Source organism: Pangasianodon hypophthalmus, chromosome 19 (assembly GCF_027358585.1).
Source record: "Pangasianodon hypophthalmus isolate fPanHyp1 chromosome 19, fPanHyp1.pri, whole genome shotgun sequence".
NCBI lineage: Eukaryota > Metazoa > Chordata > Actinopteri > Siluriformes > Pangasiidae > Pangasianodon > Pangasianodon hypophthalmus.
Window position 1 is genome coordinate 11,023,603 of NC_069728.1, and position 15,449 is coordinate 11,039,051.

The 15,449-nt window shown below is 39.1% G+C and overlaps 1 protein-coding gene across 1 annotated transcript; it reads left to right on the top strand.

Moving 5' to 3' along the window:
• Positions 1-7,219: 7,219 nt before the first annotated feature.
• ywhaqa (tyrosine 3-monooxygenase/tryptophan 5-monooxygenase activation protein, theta polypeptide a) lies at positions 7,220-15,372 on the top strand. The gene is made up of 6 exons (XM_026923072.3): positions 7,220-7,372; positions 8,180-8,600; positions 11,452-11,575; positions 13,267-13,430; positions 13,513-13,608; positions 14,295-15,372. Exons 2-6 carry the CDS (start codon positions 8,307-8,309, stop codon positions 14,349-14,351), a joined length of 735 nt encoding a protein of 244 aa, XP_026778873.1. The 5' UTR covers positions 7,220-7,372; positions 8,180-8,306; the 3' UTR covers positions 14,352-15,372.
• The last annotated feature ends 77 nt before the right edge of the window (positions 15,373-15,449 follow it).

Below are 15,449 nucleotides of genomic sequence, written 5' to 3' on the forward strand. Positions count from 1 at the left end.
ACCAGCACACCAAACCAGTTGGAAGTGGGAGCACAAATCTTCAAATAACCAAATGTTTTATCTTGATGCATTTCTAATTATGGTAGCTACTGTACTATAGTTAACAAACCCTCACACTTATTATTTGGTTAGATTACTTGTCAAAAATGGTAGCTAAAATGCCATTGTTTTCCGAGAACATGCATTCATGCCAGCCGGCTGTGGGACAGTTGCAGTAAAATCTTTTGGACATCTTATTGTAAATTTAAACAGGCTAATTTGGTTTTTACCAGTACAGTGTGATGCTAGCTAACTGCTACCTTACTCACTCCACGAACCCAATGTTCTCTGTGTTGGCTGTTTCCTTGCCTCGGAGTTTAGGTACACAAGATTCTACCGCTTGCTTTGCTAATCTGCCAACAAAGCTAGTTTGAAACCTATCTCACACTATAGAAATCAAACAACTAATTTTCACACTGATTAATGTATTGTTTAATTCGCATTTAAATAGTTAGCTTTAAAAGCTATACATAGCTACTGCCATTACTCACAGGAATGCTGGACAGCTCACAGCCACAAGCGTCAAGAGTAGTGTCCCTACACACCTACATGAAACAAAAAAACTAGTGACATCAGCGCCATATTGCTTGTTACAGTGAAACATAGGGTTAAGAATTATTTAGCTTGTACATCTGGGGGAACCTTTAAAGATTTCTGTTTTTGTAGAACTCTATGACAGAGGGTTATCTTTTCAGAGAGGATTCCATATAGAATACCTTCAGGAAGCTAAGGATGATTAAGACCCGCTGAGGAAATGTTTTTTCCATAAATGTAGTACTTAGCAGATACCCTTCTACAGTGATACAGGGCTAGCTTCCCTTAATGTATCTTTACTTTCTTATCCAAGAAGAAGAAACACTGTACAATTCACTGTACAAATCAGTTTCCCTAATCTTATACGTTTTCTACAACATATATATATATATATATATATATATATATATATATATATATATATATATATATATATATATATATATATATATACACACATATAATCAATATATGAAAATGAGGAAGCTGAAGTAGCTGTCAATAAAATATCAGAGGAGAAGCTGAGGTCTATGTGGCTGCCTCAGGCTCTGTAAACAGGAGAAAACTTCAAAAACAATCATAAGAAGGCTTCTCTGCTTGCCTGTCAATCATATTCTTGTACATTTAAAAAAACTACTTCTCTTGCAGTAACATTCAGAATGTGGCTTCAGTTGAAACACTGAAGGAAGGAGGTGTATTTGTTTAAAAATAGTTTCAAATGAGTTAACTACAGCTAACTGAAGATAGGTATAACTAACAATGCCTTTAACTATTAACTATTTAAGCATGCACAGACAGCTGAGGGAGGTGCTCTATTTGTTTGAACTTTGAGTCTCAGAACAGCTTGCTTCAGCTAATTTACACCACAATATCTGACTACAGTTTTGACTGTTAGAATATGCACAGACAACTGAATCTTAGGTAACTGTAAAAGCACAGAGTCTACTAGTGAGTCAAGCTTTGCCTGACTGGAGAGGAGTAAAACCCTAAACTTGTGTCTGAGTCATTAAGCTTCATGAATCAAGTGCTTCATGTAATATTTATGCCTGTGCTTGAGTCTTACAACAATCACCTGGGTGTGGTACTGAAAGCTCTTAGTTACACACAAGTGAGACAGATAATGAGAGTAAAAAGACACTGCGATAGCAGTCACGCCCTTTGGGCTTTCGGACAAGGCGGAGAACAAAAGAAAGGTAAGTGCAGTGAAACTGCTTTTCCAGAGAACAGATATCAAATATTGGCAAACTTTTTCTATTGCTGTGGTGCATGGTGCAAACTGTTTATCCTGACAAATGAATGAATGAGATCTGCATGGTAACAGGCATAGACACAATCAGCAAGCTTTGTACAGGAGCTTGCAATCAGACTAATATCCATCCTCATCTCTGGGGAGTCTCCTCAACACCCCTCCTCTCCCCCCCTCTCCTTCCCCTTTTATCACCACTTTGCGGTCCAAATATCCTCCCTGCCATCCTCCATCATTCTGCTGCCGTCACATTCTGATTGCCGTGATATTAGACAATCAGTGCGGATACAGCTTTATGACTCCGAGACAAATCGAGTCATGATTTGATTTCAGCTTTTTATTTCCTGTTGTTTTCTTCAGAGTTGAATAGCCACACATCCAGCTTACATAAAGGGTGAGGGTTAGAATCATAATGGTTTACTGTAATTACAACTCCATGTCATTGAAAGTGAATGGAAATTGATCAAACCGTCAGTCGCTAACGATTCCACACTACAGTTATGAGCAGAAAACACTCACAATCTCCCAGGTCCATCCCATTAATTGTTCTGTATTAGACGGATAACATTAATATATTGGAAAAAAATGGAATATTATACAGCGTTGAAGAGGAATAACACTCCATATCACCTCCACTTGATAGAACTTGATAGCAAGGAGAGAAAAAAGAGAAAAGATTCAGCAGGGGAGGATTCCCTTCCCCAGCATGGTTTCAGATGGCGATTTCAGGTGGTGCACCAGTTCAGGAGGGCGTGATGAAACTAGCACTATGGATGAGTGATGTGTGCCAGCATGATGCTGCCTGCACTGCCAACTCACAGCTTCAAAACTCAGCAGAGCCCTCATTACAGCAGCAGCATAATGTCTTACCAGGCTGTATAATCAAGCATATCATAATTAAAACCTGATTAATTATTTTTCTTCTGTTAATAATGTGCTTGGAGATAAATGTCACAGATGTGTCTCTGAAATTTCAAGTGTTTAGCTGAATTAACTATAAATAAGCAGGAACCCAGACTGTTCTTCTTCTATACTCACTTCTTCACTCTCTCATAATTCCATACAAATAATACGTATGATTACAATAATTTTCCTTTCACTTTCTGAGTCAACTTACTTAAAAAGTCTGTTTATTTACAGGGTGTATTAAAATAAAGTATGCATGTGTAGGCTTGTATTTATATTTTTATGGAAACCAAATGTCCTCAAAATTGTAGGAAACGTCACGAATTTGATCTCATGGAGACATTTGGCTGGTCCCCATGAAGAAACTTAGCTTTTATTTGAAAAGCCAGTGTATTTTTGGTTGCAAAGGTTAGATGTAGGCATAGCATTATTAAGCTAAAATACTCAGTATCATACAATATCACATAATACACAACCCAATAGAAATATTCTACAAAAATAGTAATGTGTGTGTGTGATTGATAGAGTGTGTGTGTGTGTGTGTGTGTGTGTGTGTGAGAGAGAGAGAGAGAGAGAGAGAGAGAGAATGAGTAAGCAGACCTGGATAAGCTCTGTTTCCAGGCAGGTTTTCAGCAGGCCAGACAACGCCCTGAGCCTCTTTTCCCCCCTCCTCTCCAGTGAAAGAACACACATTACGTAACAGCGATCGACCATGCAGAGAGTGTTAGCTGACAGCCTGACTGATCTAGTTCACAAGCGAGAACAGGAGCAGACTGGGTGGGGGAGGTGAGAAATGGACACAGAATGCTAAAAAGGACAATAGCAATGGTGCCACTAATAACGTGCCATCACTCTAACTTGCAAGAACTTCATGAGTAATAGATTTGACCCTACAAGACTGCAGGAATGCCAGAGTGCAATAAAGTTTGGTGGTTTCCCTTCTCTATCACAATTATTGTGTGTATACAGTGATGAATTGGTAAGGGCTTATTAAAAATAGTGTAAAAATAGTATTTGGGTCAAAAAGTGCAAATGTGACATTTTCATATAAAACAAACTTTCTTCTACTATTTCTGCAAAAAAAAAAAAAAATGTTCAGTGCCATTACATATGAGCTCTCTTTGTGATCCTATGAAACAGGCTTCTAGCTACTTTGGTCCAATACACAAATTATTAGAAGATGACATGATACCTAGAAACATTTAGCTGCAGAACCATCATAATAAATTAGCTAGTTGGTTAATGTTAGTGAAATGTGTTATGTTATATTTAGGCAGGTTTGGCTACTGTTAAATCATTAAGAATATTACAGTAAAATTTACTTATTTCTCCCCATGAAAAATTCAAGATATTTTACCAGCAAGTTAGTTAAAGTTAGTGATGACCAGAATTATTGTTGCTATGGTAAATTTTGACAGGTTTGGCCTTACCTATTTACATAAACCAGCAAAACGATTACAATGGCAATCAAGAGTCCAATACTAACATTTTACCTGTGTCTACATGTGGCAAATATGAGCTAGTTTCCCAGCAATTAGCTAGATGGCTATCTATTTCAGATGACAGAACATAAGGTGTTTCCAAATGGCATAGTTATATTAATGTATTTTTTTTGTGTATTTTCATATAGACTGGAATTTTTTAATTTTGGGTAAAGTAGGCGTTCTTGGCCATACATATTGATCAATTAGAATAGACCAATACAATTAGTTTAAAAAAAAAAAAAAAAAAAAGGTTTCACTGGTGTCAGATTATTAGGATCCAAAACTCTTTTTAGTGGACCTTCACTGTTTCCAATGTGGCTAACCTGTAACCTACCTGAGCTGCCTATAATACACCTCTCTCCGATCCACTCTTTTTTTCTAACACTATATTAGTGTTTTACAGGACTGAGAACTCAGTGGATGCAGCAGTTCAAAACTCCAGATAAATGAACCCTTAGAGCATATAGCTCCCTGCGGACACCAACACATCCACCACAGCTAGAAGCTCCCGTGCATGCTTTTTAGATAATGGAGTGGCTGAAGCCGAGTAGCTGGGACATTTGCTACATGGCAGCATGAGTGTGTTACTGCTCTTCACTGCCACATTAGCCGACATCCTGGTGAAGATTACATGGATATAGAGAGGATTATCTAAAGATGTGGCATGATGTAAGATATGAAGTGCATAATTTTTCACTTCAAACTGTTAAGGGACTAAAACAACTGTTCCAGGATTGAAACCATCCAGATATCTGTCATCTACTCAGTGGAAATGATGGAATGCATGCCTGGGATCTGCAAAGCATCTATCAGCAAACAAGACTGTTAGATCTTCTGGCATTACCCCTTAGAATAGGAGGGGGTTATAGCGCAAGGAAACATTCCAACCCTTGTAACAGATCTGCAGTTTTCCTCATACAGGGCATATCAGGTGACCCTTTGTTCTTAAACAAAATGGACACCAGGTGAGATCTGCAGTGAAATTCCACCATTTACTGTCAAGGCACCATACTGGCGCCTGAGTCAAGTATATTTAAAGTATGAAACAAGTAATTTTTACATGTTTTTGCACCACTAAACTATGCTTGTTTGATAAATCAGGCTTTACCCATTATGTCCATGTTTCTGGCACTAATAAGAAGCTTGTGTACACCATCATCAGTGTTACCAATTATTACACACTGAGGGCGATGAAATTCTCGGAGATGATTGGTCACCTCTGAAGCTCTTTTGCTTTTGTTCTGGATGAGTATTTGAAGTGGAATAAAGGACAGCTTCCAAATTACAATATGTTAAATAGGTATGTCTTAGATGTTCAGTTCTTGAGCTATGGAACCTTCTCTTAGTAACAGTAATTAACAAAGGTACAGCATGCCTACTTCCGTAACAGCATTCAATTTATGCTGCAATCACTAAAGAAAAAATGTGATGGAAATCTTAAGAGTAATGTTTCTTATAATAGATAGATAGATAGATAGATAGATAGATAGATAGCATTTATTGTCATTGTATTTCTACAACGAGATGAATAGAATGACGGGTCACATCTTCCCCCTATAAGGAGAGAAGAGGTCCTTAAAGCAGCCATGCAAGGCGCTAACGTCCTCTCTCATCCGCGATAGAAGAACATTAACAGAACAGTCAAAGCAATAAACAAAGTCACAAACACATACGACATCATACAATGGAGCAGTTACGTGAGGGGTCTTTTTTGTTGGTTACAGTACGGGAGGGTGGGGGGGGGCAAGAGATTAGAAAAAAGAAGAAAATGTGACACTGAGGAATCTATTACAGCTTGAGTCTAAAGAACAAAACAATATGTTTAATGTGAAAATGGATTAAGTCAGTGACACTATCAGCGTTAGAAACTACCTGGGAACTGGAAAATGGGCAATGCAATGGGTACATCAAGTCCAATCAATACTGCTATCTCCTCACTTCTTTCTGCATAGGTAAGCATCTTAAGTGCATTTACAATGCTTCAGTTTCTCTCTTACATACAACTTCCTCTTTCTGCACTTACAATGCTCCACTACAAATGCACTGGCCTTCTATTTATTCATTACAGAGAGTATGGAGGACAATTCACTGTCTTTGGGATGACCTTTGTAAAATGGTAAATCATTATACAAGGCATCAGAATAAATATATTTCTCCTAGCTAATCAATTGAATCAAGCAAGCTCTGAATCTGTTAATAAACCAACTGATCAATTCAGTAAAAATGTCAATGCAGTGATTCCGCCATACACTGGAAGCTCATTTATATATGATCTGCTGGCCAAATTGAACGATATTTCCATTGGAATTTGGGGTTTTAATGGTTTCTAAGGGTCAACTCATTCTTGATTCGGTTCGAGATGTCATTAACACAGTAAATATTCTTCATATTTTCCAGTATTATGTAGGAAACTATGGACTATATAGTGGTGTTTCTTACACCAACTGGTCTTATGTCCAATAACCTTAAACCATAAGGTGATATTCAGTGACCTGTGGGAGGTTTGATGAATTGTTGAGGTTTGATGAATTGTTGAGGTTTGATGAATTGTTGAGGTTTCCCATTAAGGAAACCACAAAACCTTTATTAACCATTACAAACATTACAAAATCAGCAGGATCAAACAGGAACCTGTAATGATTATCATGAATCTATATTTACTTATTCATCTACCCTGTTGGCTATCATTTTCAAAGCAAAGCTTATTCAGAACAATAGAACAATGAATATGTTCTTGTAGGACTAATCCAATTATGAACTGCAAAGCACTTAGAGACGATTTACATGCATGAAAGCGACATTACTCATTTTCTGGGTTACACCACCATCTCTGGAGCCCAGCCACGCCCGCTGAGTGTACAATATGGAGGAGGACCCTGTAACCATGGCGATGGTGACGTATTTTTCCTTGATCTAATTGGTCTAAAGTCCGTGGTCTCAGTCGAAGCCCGCCTTTACTCCGCGCCCTGAACATTTATTGGTCAATTCTATCGGTTTCGAGCTGTCAAAAAACAATCTCATTGGATTTCCGCGGTTGTGACCACGCCTTCTTTTTCAAGCTAGGTTGACGTTAGTCGGAATCTGTTCTCCCTCCAAACCAACCGCAAGAGGGTCGCTCGCTGCTGCTGGCTTTGCGGAGTGGCGGATTCTGAACCGCGTAAAGGTTGGCATTTTCCCCTCCGTCCTTGTCACGGCGGTAGTTTGGAGAAAATCTCACTTTTTGAAAATATTTATCCATAAAAATCGCCGTGAAGAAAAACGACCTGTCAGAAATAAATTCACTCGCTGAATAGCTAACTAATGTTAGCCGGATAGCTAACTTAGGTTAGGGTGAGAAAATCAGCAGCCGTTACGCACGAGCTCGTTTTTTAGCCGTTGAAAAAAAGCTAATTGTAGAGCTAACCGTTTAAATTGTACATATAGCTGGTAAATAGTAACTCCCTTTTGGTGTTTAACATTAATTTCTAGCATTTTCGTGTGGTTTCTTGTGCTTTGGAACAATAGCTTAGTTAGACTGGTGCTTGTCGTGTTCTGGTGTCTGGGCTGGTAAACTAGCTAGTAGTAGTAGTAATATTAGTATAGCAAGCTAATATTAGCTAGTAGTAGCAGCAGTAGATGCACTGTTTAAGGCTTTGTGTGTATTGCAGGAAAGAGTACTAGTAGCCGTAACCAGGGTCGTGTCGATGAATTGTATGCTAAAACCAGCAGTCTAACAGGCTCGAGGTGTTAAAGATCGCAGGGTAGTCAGGTACATACATACATACAGGTGCCTCCAGCTTCACATTTCACACACGACTCTTTCTAGATCATTCCTGGAAATCCGCCCTGTATTGTAGCTCAGTTTGCGTGGCATGCAGCACAGATAGCTCGGAGATTATTGACCACTTTGCGCCTTTTATCCTGCACTGTAGCTTGTTCCGGTAACGTTATCGTTAACGTCCACGCCTTCTGATCTGATCTGATCTTGCAGGTGCGCCTGGGATAACCACATCAGCAGCTCGCTTTACACCTCCCCGATCCGTCCTGTAGTCCCTTCCTTCGCTCGCTTTCACTTCCCTTTTATTGGACTGCCGTAGACTTCACATCGCGGACACAGCATGGATAAAACAGAGCTGATCCAGAAGGCCAAGTTGGCGGAGCAGGCCGAGCGCTACGACGACATGGCGGCGTCCATGAAGGCAGTGACTGAGCAAGGAGCCGAGCTCACCAACGAGGAGAGGAACCTGCTCTCAGTCGCTTACAAAAACGTGGTGGGGGCCCGGAGATCGGCGTGGAGAGTCATCTCGAGCATCGAGCAGAAGACGGACGGCGGCGACAAGAAGCTTCAGATGGTGAAGGAGTACAGAGAGAAAGTGGAGGCCGAGCTGCGGGAGATCTGCCACGACGTGCTGGTAAGGCATGGCAATGCTGCTGTTAAAATCTACCTGGATCACTTTATATCATATAGGATTTCAGGATGATCCCAAAAAAACATCTACCATTTCACAATACACAACACGATATTGAGGTTTTGCTAACAAAGTGCCAGCCAGACAATAGCTGTTAGATGCTTAATATTAATAAGATCAGAGAAAGGCATGAACTGCATCGAAATGGATGTTTAATGCACATCTGTATGAAAACAGTCGACTACTGGAGCATTCATTGCATGATCAAGATCAATACATTAACCTGCATTTATATTCCCATGAAAGCTCAAACAGTTGTACAGCTACTTAGAAATCTTAAATCCAAAGGTATTTTCATGTTAAGCAGATTTGCCAAGAGAGGAGTGTTTCTCTGTGAATTAAGAATATGGCACAAGGTGTACACTGTGTAAAGATGCTGCCAGGAGAAAACTTTGCGGTGCTCACATGTGAAGCTCCTCCAGAGCAATGCAGCGACTGATTCCTGTAACAGTGGCGCAGAGGCGAATGACCTACCCTTTCAACCGCTCACGATCAATATGTGCTGCAGGCAGAAAGGCTGCGTCCTTCTCCTCCCACATCCAGTCAGAGGTGCATCATCGGAGAGACGCACTGCTTCCTTAGTCCTAGGTTTACTTGCAGAAAGGTTACTCTAGAGCACTGAATATGATCTTTTAGAATGAAATATGAGCTTGTTTTTACCAGAGGTCCTGACGTTCATGGTGTATGTCAGGCAGAGGTTAGCAGGTTGGTTCTCACCTTTGAATCTGTTAGGCAAGCTTGTAAGTTTGTTTGACACCTGATCATATTTTGAGTTCTTGTCAGTTACTGAAGGAATAGTTTGGACAAAAAACAGACAAATTCCCAGCTATTCTGTGTTTGCTTTTTTAGTTTTAGACTGAAGCTAAAATACTAGCATCATAGACTTTCCTTACATGTCAGCCATATTAGTCTATATTTTCAGTTGAACCATTTTTGTAAGGAACATGCATTTGATTTACATTGGTTTGGGCTACTTCTGTGACCTGCATGCAAAGGTTTCTGCAGCAGAGTTCTTCCTCCAGCATCTACTAGAGCAAAAAAAAAAAAAAATAATAATAATGTGTGGACACAGCAGTAGTTTCCTCTTAGATTACCTAATTCAGCCCCCTAGTGTTGGTTCATGGCCTCCTACACATGAACTTCCTACATGCACATTCGCTAAGCAAAGACAAAGGAATCCAGTGTTTCTTGCTCCATATGTGATGGATGTCTCTAATGGCTTCTTAACATTTCGCTAGAGATTTTAGTGTCCTCAATTTTTAATCTAACCAGTTGTTGAGAGTGTGGGATATGACACAAATATACAAGAGTGTAGAGTCCAACACAAAAAGAGGGTAAATGAAACACTCAGTACTGTAATATAATGTACAGTATAACTGGCTACTGTGAGTAATAATGGACTCAGCTGGTTTTATGAAAGTACTGATGATGATTACCTCGGATATTTGTACTGTGATTTAGTTTATCACTATCTTGATATAGTATCACCCAGCCCTGGTCGTAGGTGTTGCTTATCTCTTGCCTCCCTGACTATATAGGTCTGTGAAACCAGGGTTGGTCTGAAATGGATGAACAATTCATTATTGCACTATGTAACATGAAGTCCAGTCCTTGGGCCACATGCATTGTGTGAGTGTGTGGATGGATGGATGGATGGATTGATAGATAGATATTTCTACATTTTGCTAAACTTGTCATATGCAGTAAATTTAGACCACTGAATCTTGAACATTCATCTATTATTATTATCATTATTATTATTATTATTATTATTATTAGTGATTGATAGAAGGGCCCTCTATAGACTGTGTAGCTTCCTCTGAGAGGAAGCAGACGTAGTGTTGTTGGTGAGGTTTGTTTGTTTAGCCTCGACGCACTACTTGTGGTTTCTCCTCCCTTCGCTTGTGTAACTGCAGCTTTGTTAGAAAGGCCTCTTTTAATTACCACCCCCAAATTATGAGTATGGCTGTGAATCTGGAGTGCTATTAGCTTTAGTTGTAGAAGCTCAAAGTTTAAAAAAAAAAAAAAAAAATCTGACTTAATATTTAATACATTTGTAGGGTGAATGTGGTTTAAATGTCCTTGATTGTTAGTAAATTGTAAATGGAAACGTATGATTATGATGATCGAGCAGGTGCTGTGCATTGGCCTTTTTCTGTTTTTCACTGGAGCTGGTAATAGAGCATTTAGGCTGAACCTAAGTGCAGCACAATGCAGCCTCGCTGTTTAGAATAACCATGTGCTGACACACCTTGTGCCGGCTCAACAGCATCGTGGGTGAAGGAGTATTTTAGGCTATCATCACTGACCTCAGAAGCTAAAGGAAAAGGTTGGGTTCACACAGGATGTGTGCAGGCTGCGCGCACACACACACACGCACGCACACACGCACACACACACACACACACACACACTCACTCACTCTCTCTCTCACACATTTGTGCTTCACATATGTGTGTAAGATCAGGTGCATTGTTTCTTACAAATGTGATGCCCTTGCACCCAACTGCACTTAAACACCAGCTCCCAGAGGAAGAGCAAGGTGCTGTAGTCAAGTTTGCACTGTTTCCTTTTGTATGAACTGGGTACAGAGAATGATTTTTGTACCATAGGTACTACAACTCCTTACTAGTCTGCATATAATATAGTAATCTGATGCTGGCCTGAGAGTGGCAGCCCACTGGCATTAAAACTATTAAGACTAGTTAGATTGCTGATTAAATATCTTTATTTCTTACATATTTTAAAAGCATTAGTATTCCATCTCATTTTCTTTTTCTTGCTTTCTTCTCAGGGGCTCCTGAGCAAATATTTGATTGATAACTCCTCTAATGCTGAGAGCAAAGTCTTCTATTTAAAGATGAAGGGTGACTACTATAGATATCTTGCAGAGGTTGCCTCCGGGGATGATAAGAAGGGTAAGTGTGTTTTGCTTTTCTTTAATACATTTTTGTAACTAAATGTAATTTAGTATGTTTAGGTTCTTATTTTTAATCACTAAACTGATCAATAACAGGGTGGAACTAAGCAAAAGTAAATAGTCTTCATTTATTTTAAAGGTAAAAGGATTGGATTACACTCGCTGACCACTTTAATAGGAACATATACCCTTGCAGATTCATGCAGTTATTCAGTCAGCCAATCATATGGCCATCTGCTGGGATTTTCAGAGGAGAATGGCCAGAGTAGTTCAAGCTGGCAGAAAGTCTACAGTAATTCAAATAACAACTCTTTACATCTGTGGTGAGCAGAAAAGTATCTCAAAAAGCACAACATGCCAAACCTTGAGGCAGATGGGCTACAACAGCAGAAGACCACACTGGGTTCCACTCCTTCCTGTCAGCCAAGAACAGGAATCAGTGGCTACAGTGGGCGCAGGCTCACTGAAACTGGACAGTTTTGGATTGGAAAAAGACCAGGTAATGGTTTTGCCCAGTTTCAGTGAGCTCAAACCAGTCTGGCCATTCTTTTCTCATCTCTCTCATCGACAAGTTGTTTCTGCTCAGAAAACTGCTGCTCACAGGATGTTGTGTTGTTTTTCATACCATTCTGTGTAAACTCAAGGGACTGTTGTGCTTGAAAATGCCAGCAGGTCAGCAGTTTCTGAACCTGTCTGGCACTCTCTCTACAAGATCTATCAGCTCCTGTTGTAGAAAACCACAATGCTGCACTCTATGGTCACTGATCTAGGGCAGAGTGAACTGTTAGTTGAACTGTTGACGCTTCACAACCTAGTGCAATAATAATTACACTTTTGGATATTTGTAATGCTCCAGCATTCTTATGAATGAGTACATTTTCCTCACATTTGAAGATTGAAAGACTGAAATTGAGGGACCAAAAAAAAAACCAAAAAAAAAACATTTCACTATTTTATTACAGAAATTTGATCATGATGGTAGGGCATGTTAGATCATCAAAATCAAATAAATTATTTTTGAGTAACACCAATCAGTACCCTGCGCTCAGCCGAGCTTCGAGAGAATCCACTGCCATCTCCTACCAACAGTCTTCTGGCTCCTGGTTTGGACCAGAAAATCGCATATCCATCCAGTGCTCTTTGTCATTATACTTATGTATTGATGATAAACGAGAGCAGTAAGATATGAAGAATAGATTGTTATGCACATATGTATGTGTCGTATTTGCTGCTTAATGAAATGTCATTAAATCATAAATAAATGAAGGAATGAGTGAATGATTCACAGAATCTAATACTAGATATTAGAGGATTTATACATTGGAAGTTTATTTATTTATTATAACTAGCAAAATCTAGTAACTTCTTATAGACGGGTTAGTTGATGTCCAACTCAACAAGTAGTAGCCAAATAACTTGACTGAGTGTTGTTTAACCGCTAACAGTAAGCTTGTTTTTAATCCCATAAATAAAATGACAGAAATGTCTGGTTTTGTTAAAATTAGTTGATACTACCTTTTGCCTTAGTAGGGCAGATTAGATATGATTACTAAACATCATCTTTTAGAAATTTCAAACTGGCATCCACTGCACAGCCTAACACTAGTTAGTTAGTATTAAATAATGCATGGTATTAATTTTACCACTTAATATTTTATATCCTAACCATTTTCCTTTCCATCCTCTTAGACACAATAAGCAACTCGCAGAGTGCCTATCAGGATGCGTTTGACATTAGTAAGAAGGAGATGCAGCCCACACACCCTATCCGCCTCGGTCTGGCTCTCAACTTCTCCGTCTTCTACTACGAGATCCTCAACTCTCCTGAGCAGGCTTGTACCCTGGCCAAGCAGGTGGGTGATGGCTCATTACACAGGAACTCATTCTGTTCAGACACTTTAACTGAATTTACTCAAATTCTGACTCTGCCTGTAGGCCTTTGATGAAGCCATTGCTGAGCTTGACACACTTAATGAAGACTCGTACAAAGACAGCACACTCATCATGCAGCTACTTAGAGACAACCTCACAGTAAGTTGCACACAGCTGAAGTAAAGTGCTACAGCTTTGGAACCAGTGTGATCAATACAGAAATACTCTTGTTTATGAAATAATACCACAGCTCTGAATTCTCAATTCTGATTGGTCAGAAGCTGTTAATTGATTCTCTACAACAGCAGTGCCCACAGGTTTATATTAATGTACATGTTCTAACAACTTGGACAGGGTCTTGTATGTTGGATGCTCCAAAGAAACAGATAAACATTTAAAATCCAAATTATTACACATTCTTTTATTTAGCCTCTGTGGAAGGAGTCTCCAGTGTCAGCACTTTATATCAGTCAGCAGTAGGGCTGTTCCTTTATAGCTGTTAAAATGTAAGTGATAACAGGAACCAATTTTGTTCATGGTCTTTCCACAACATTACATGTAATTATATTATAGCATGTGTATCTGTAATAAATGATGTGATTGTAATCATTGGCAAATTACTGTGGTGTAAGGAGAATAAAACCTGATGGGGTGTGCTGTTGTTGGGAAATAATAAACAGTGAGTTAGTAAAGGCCGCATTTCACCACCCTGTCATTGAATATTTTCCTATAATTGCCATGTCCCTCTCTTTTTTTTGTTTCTTTACATATAGCTATTTTGCAAAAAAAGTATGATGGTGGTAAACATGTGAGTAATATTAGAAATCTGCAAATCTTTCTTTCAGTTATGGACCTCTGACAATGCAGCAGATGAGGGTGAAGGAGGAGATGGAGAGAACTAAGACTCCAGCGTGTTGTCTCCACAGATAAAATGAAAAAAAAAGGGGAAAAAGAAAAATAAAAAAAAAAACTTTTTACACATCTTCATTCCTTATTGTTTCACTTACAATTATCTAGTCATGTAAACCCATGATCATTACCAATGAGCCGTGTTTATGAAAATTACTATTGTCCTGTTATTTTTAATCACCTGGCTTGAGGTTATGATGATATTAAGTTAAAATAACTCCTCCATTCCTTGGTTCTGTGGTTTTGTCCGTTTTGCCTTTATGTGCAGTGTCTGCTGTAGAAAAGTATTAGCCTCACATGACGTCAGCAGTCCATTAATTATGAGACAACTAGTGTATGTCCTCTGCAGATTTGCTGAATTAGACGTGTCTAACAAGCACTGACAGTTTTGGGTAAGGCAGACAGGCTTTCTTCAATAACAAACTGTATTTTTGGCCACTTGTGCAATACATGTTTGCTGAAGATTAAACCTCTTGTGAAGAATGTTAGTGATGGCTTGAACACTCCTTCACTCCAGTACTGTCAAGATGAAAGGCTGCTGTTAAGTAGCTAATCAGCTAGCACTACTCAGCCTGGCAATTCTGCTCACTGGCTCTTTCAACCAAGGTTTCTCTTAAGTAACATGACAAAACACTCCTTTCTAGACAAGACCTTTGCTTTGTGTTACTTTAAAGCATGCCTGAGTCAAAAAGGTGCCACTGTATTGAGATTTACAATGGATTAAAATAATAATATTAATAAAAGGTCATGCATGCCCATTTTTCAGTATTCACTGGTATGGGAACTAATACTGCGTACCCGTTGCTCCCGGGTTTGGTTAAATACTTTCATTGCAGGATTGTGCACATATTGAGGATCTTTTGGTTTGTCCAGTGATGTTGATCGATATACAGACCACTATTGTGTTTTTGCTAAGCGTTTATTGTAGTCCCCCAAGAGCCTTGTGGAAATGTTCAAATGCCCTATGTAACAGCTATGTAACCTGAATTAAAAGTGACAGTTTTATAAACCATACATATTATCTCTGTGTGTTTGCTTCTGAACTCTGATTCTTCAAGTCCATGTTTAAATAATAATGAAGGTATTTTCAT

What these genes read in the sequence shown, in the direction of transcription:
- ywhaqa (XM_026923072.3), top strand. Translation starts at nt 8,307, where the DNA reads ATGGATAAAACAGAGCTGATCCAGAAGGCCAAGTTGGCGGAGCAGGCC. An exon ending in CTTGTACCCTGGCCAAGCAG is followed by an intron (nt 13,431 to 13,512) that starts GTGGGTGATGGC and finishes CTCTGCCTGTAG; the next exon opens with GCCTTTGATGAAGCCATTGC. An exon ending in TACTTAGAGACAACCTCACA is followed by an intron (nt 13,609 to 14,294) that starts GTAAGTTGCACA and finishes TCTTTCTTTCAG; the next exon opens with TTATGGACCTCTGACAATGC.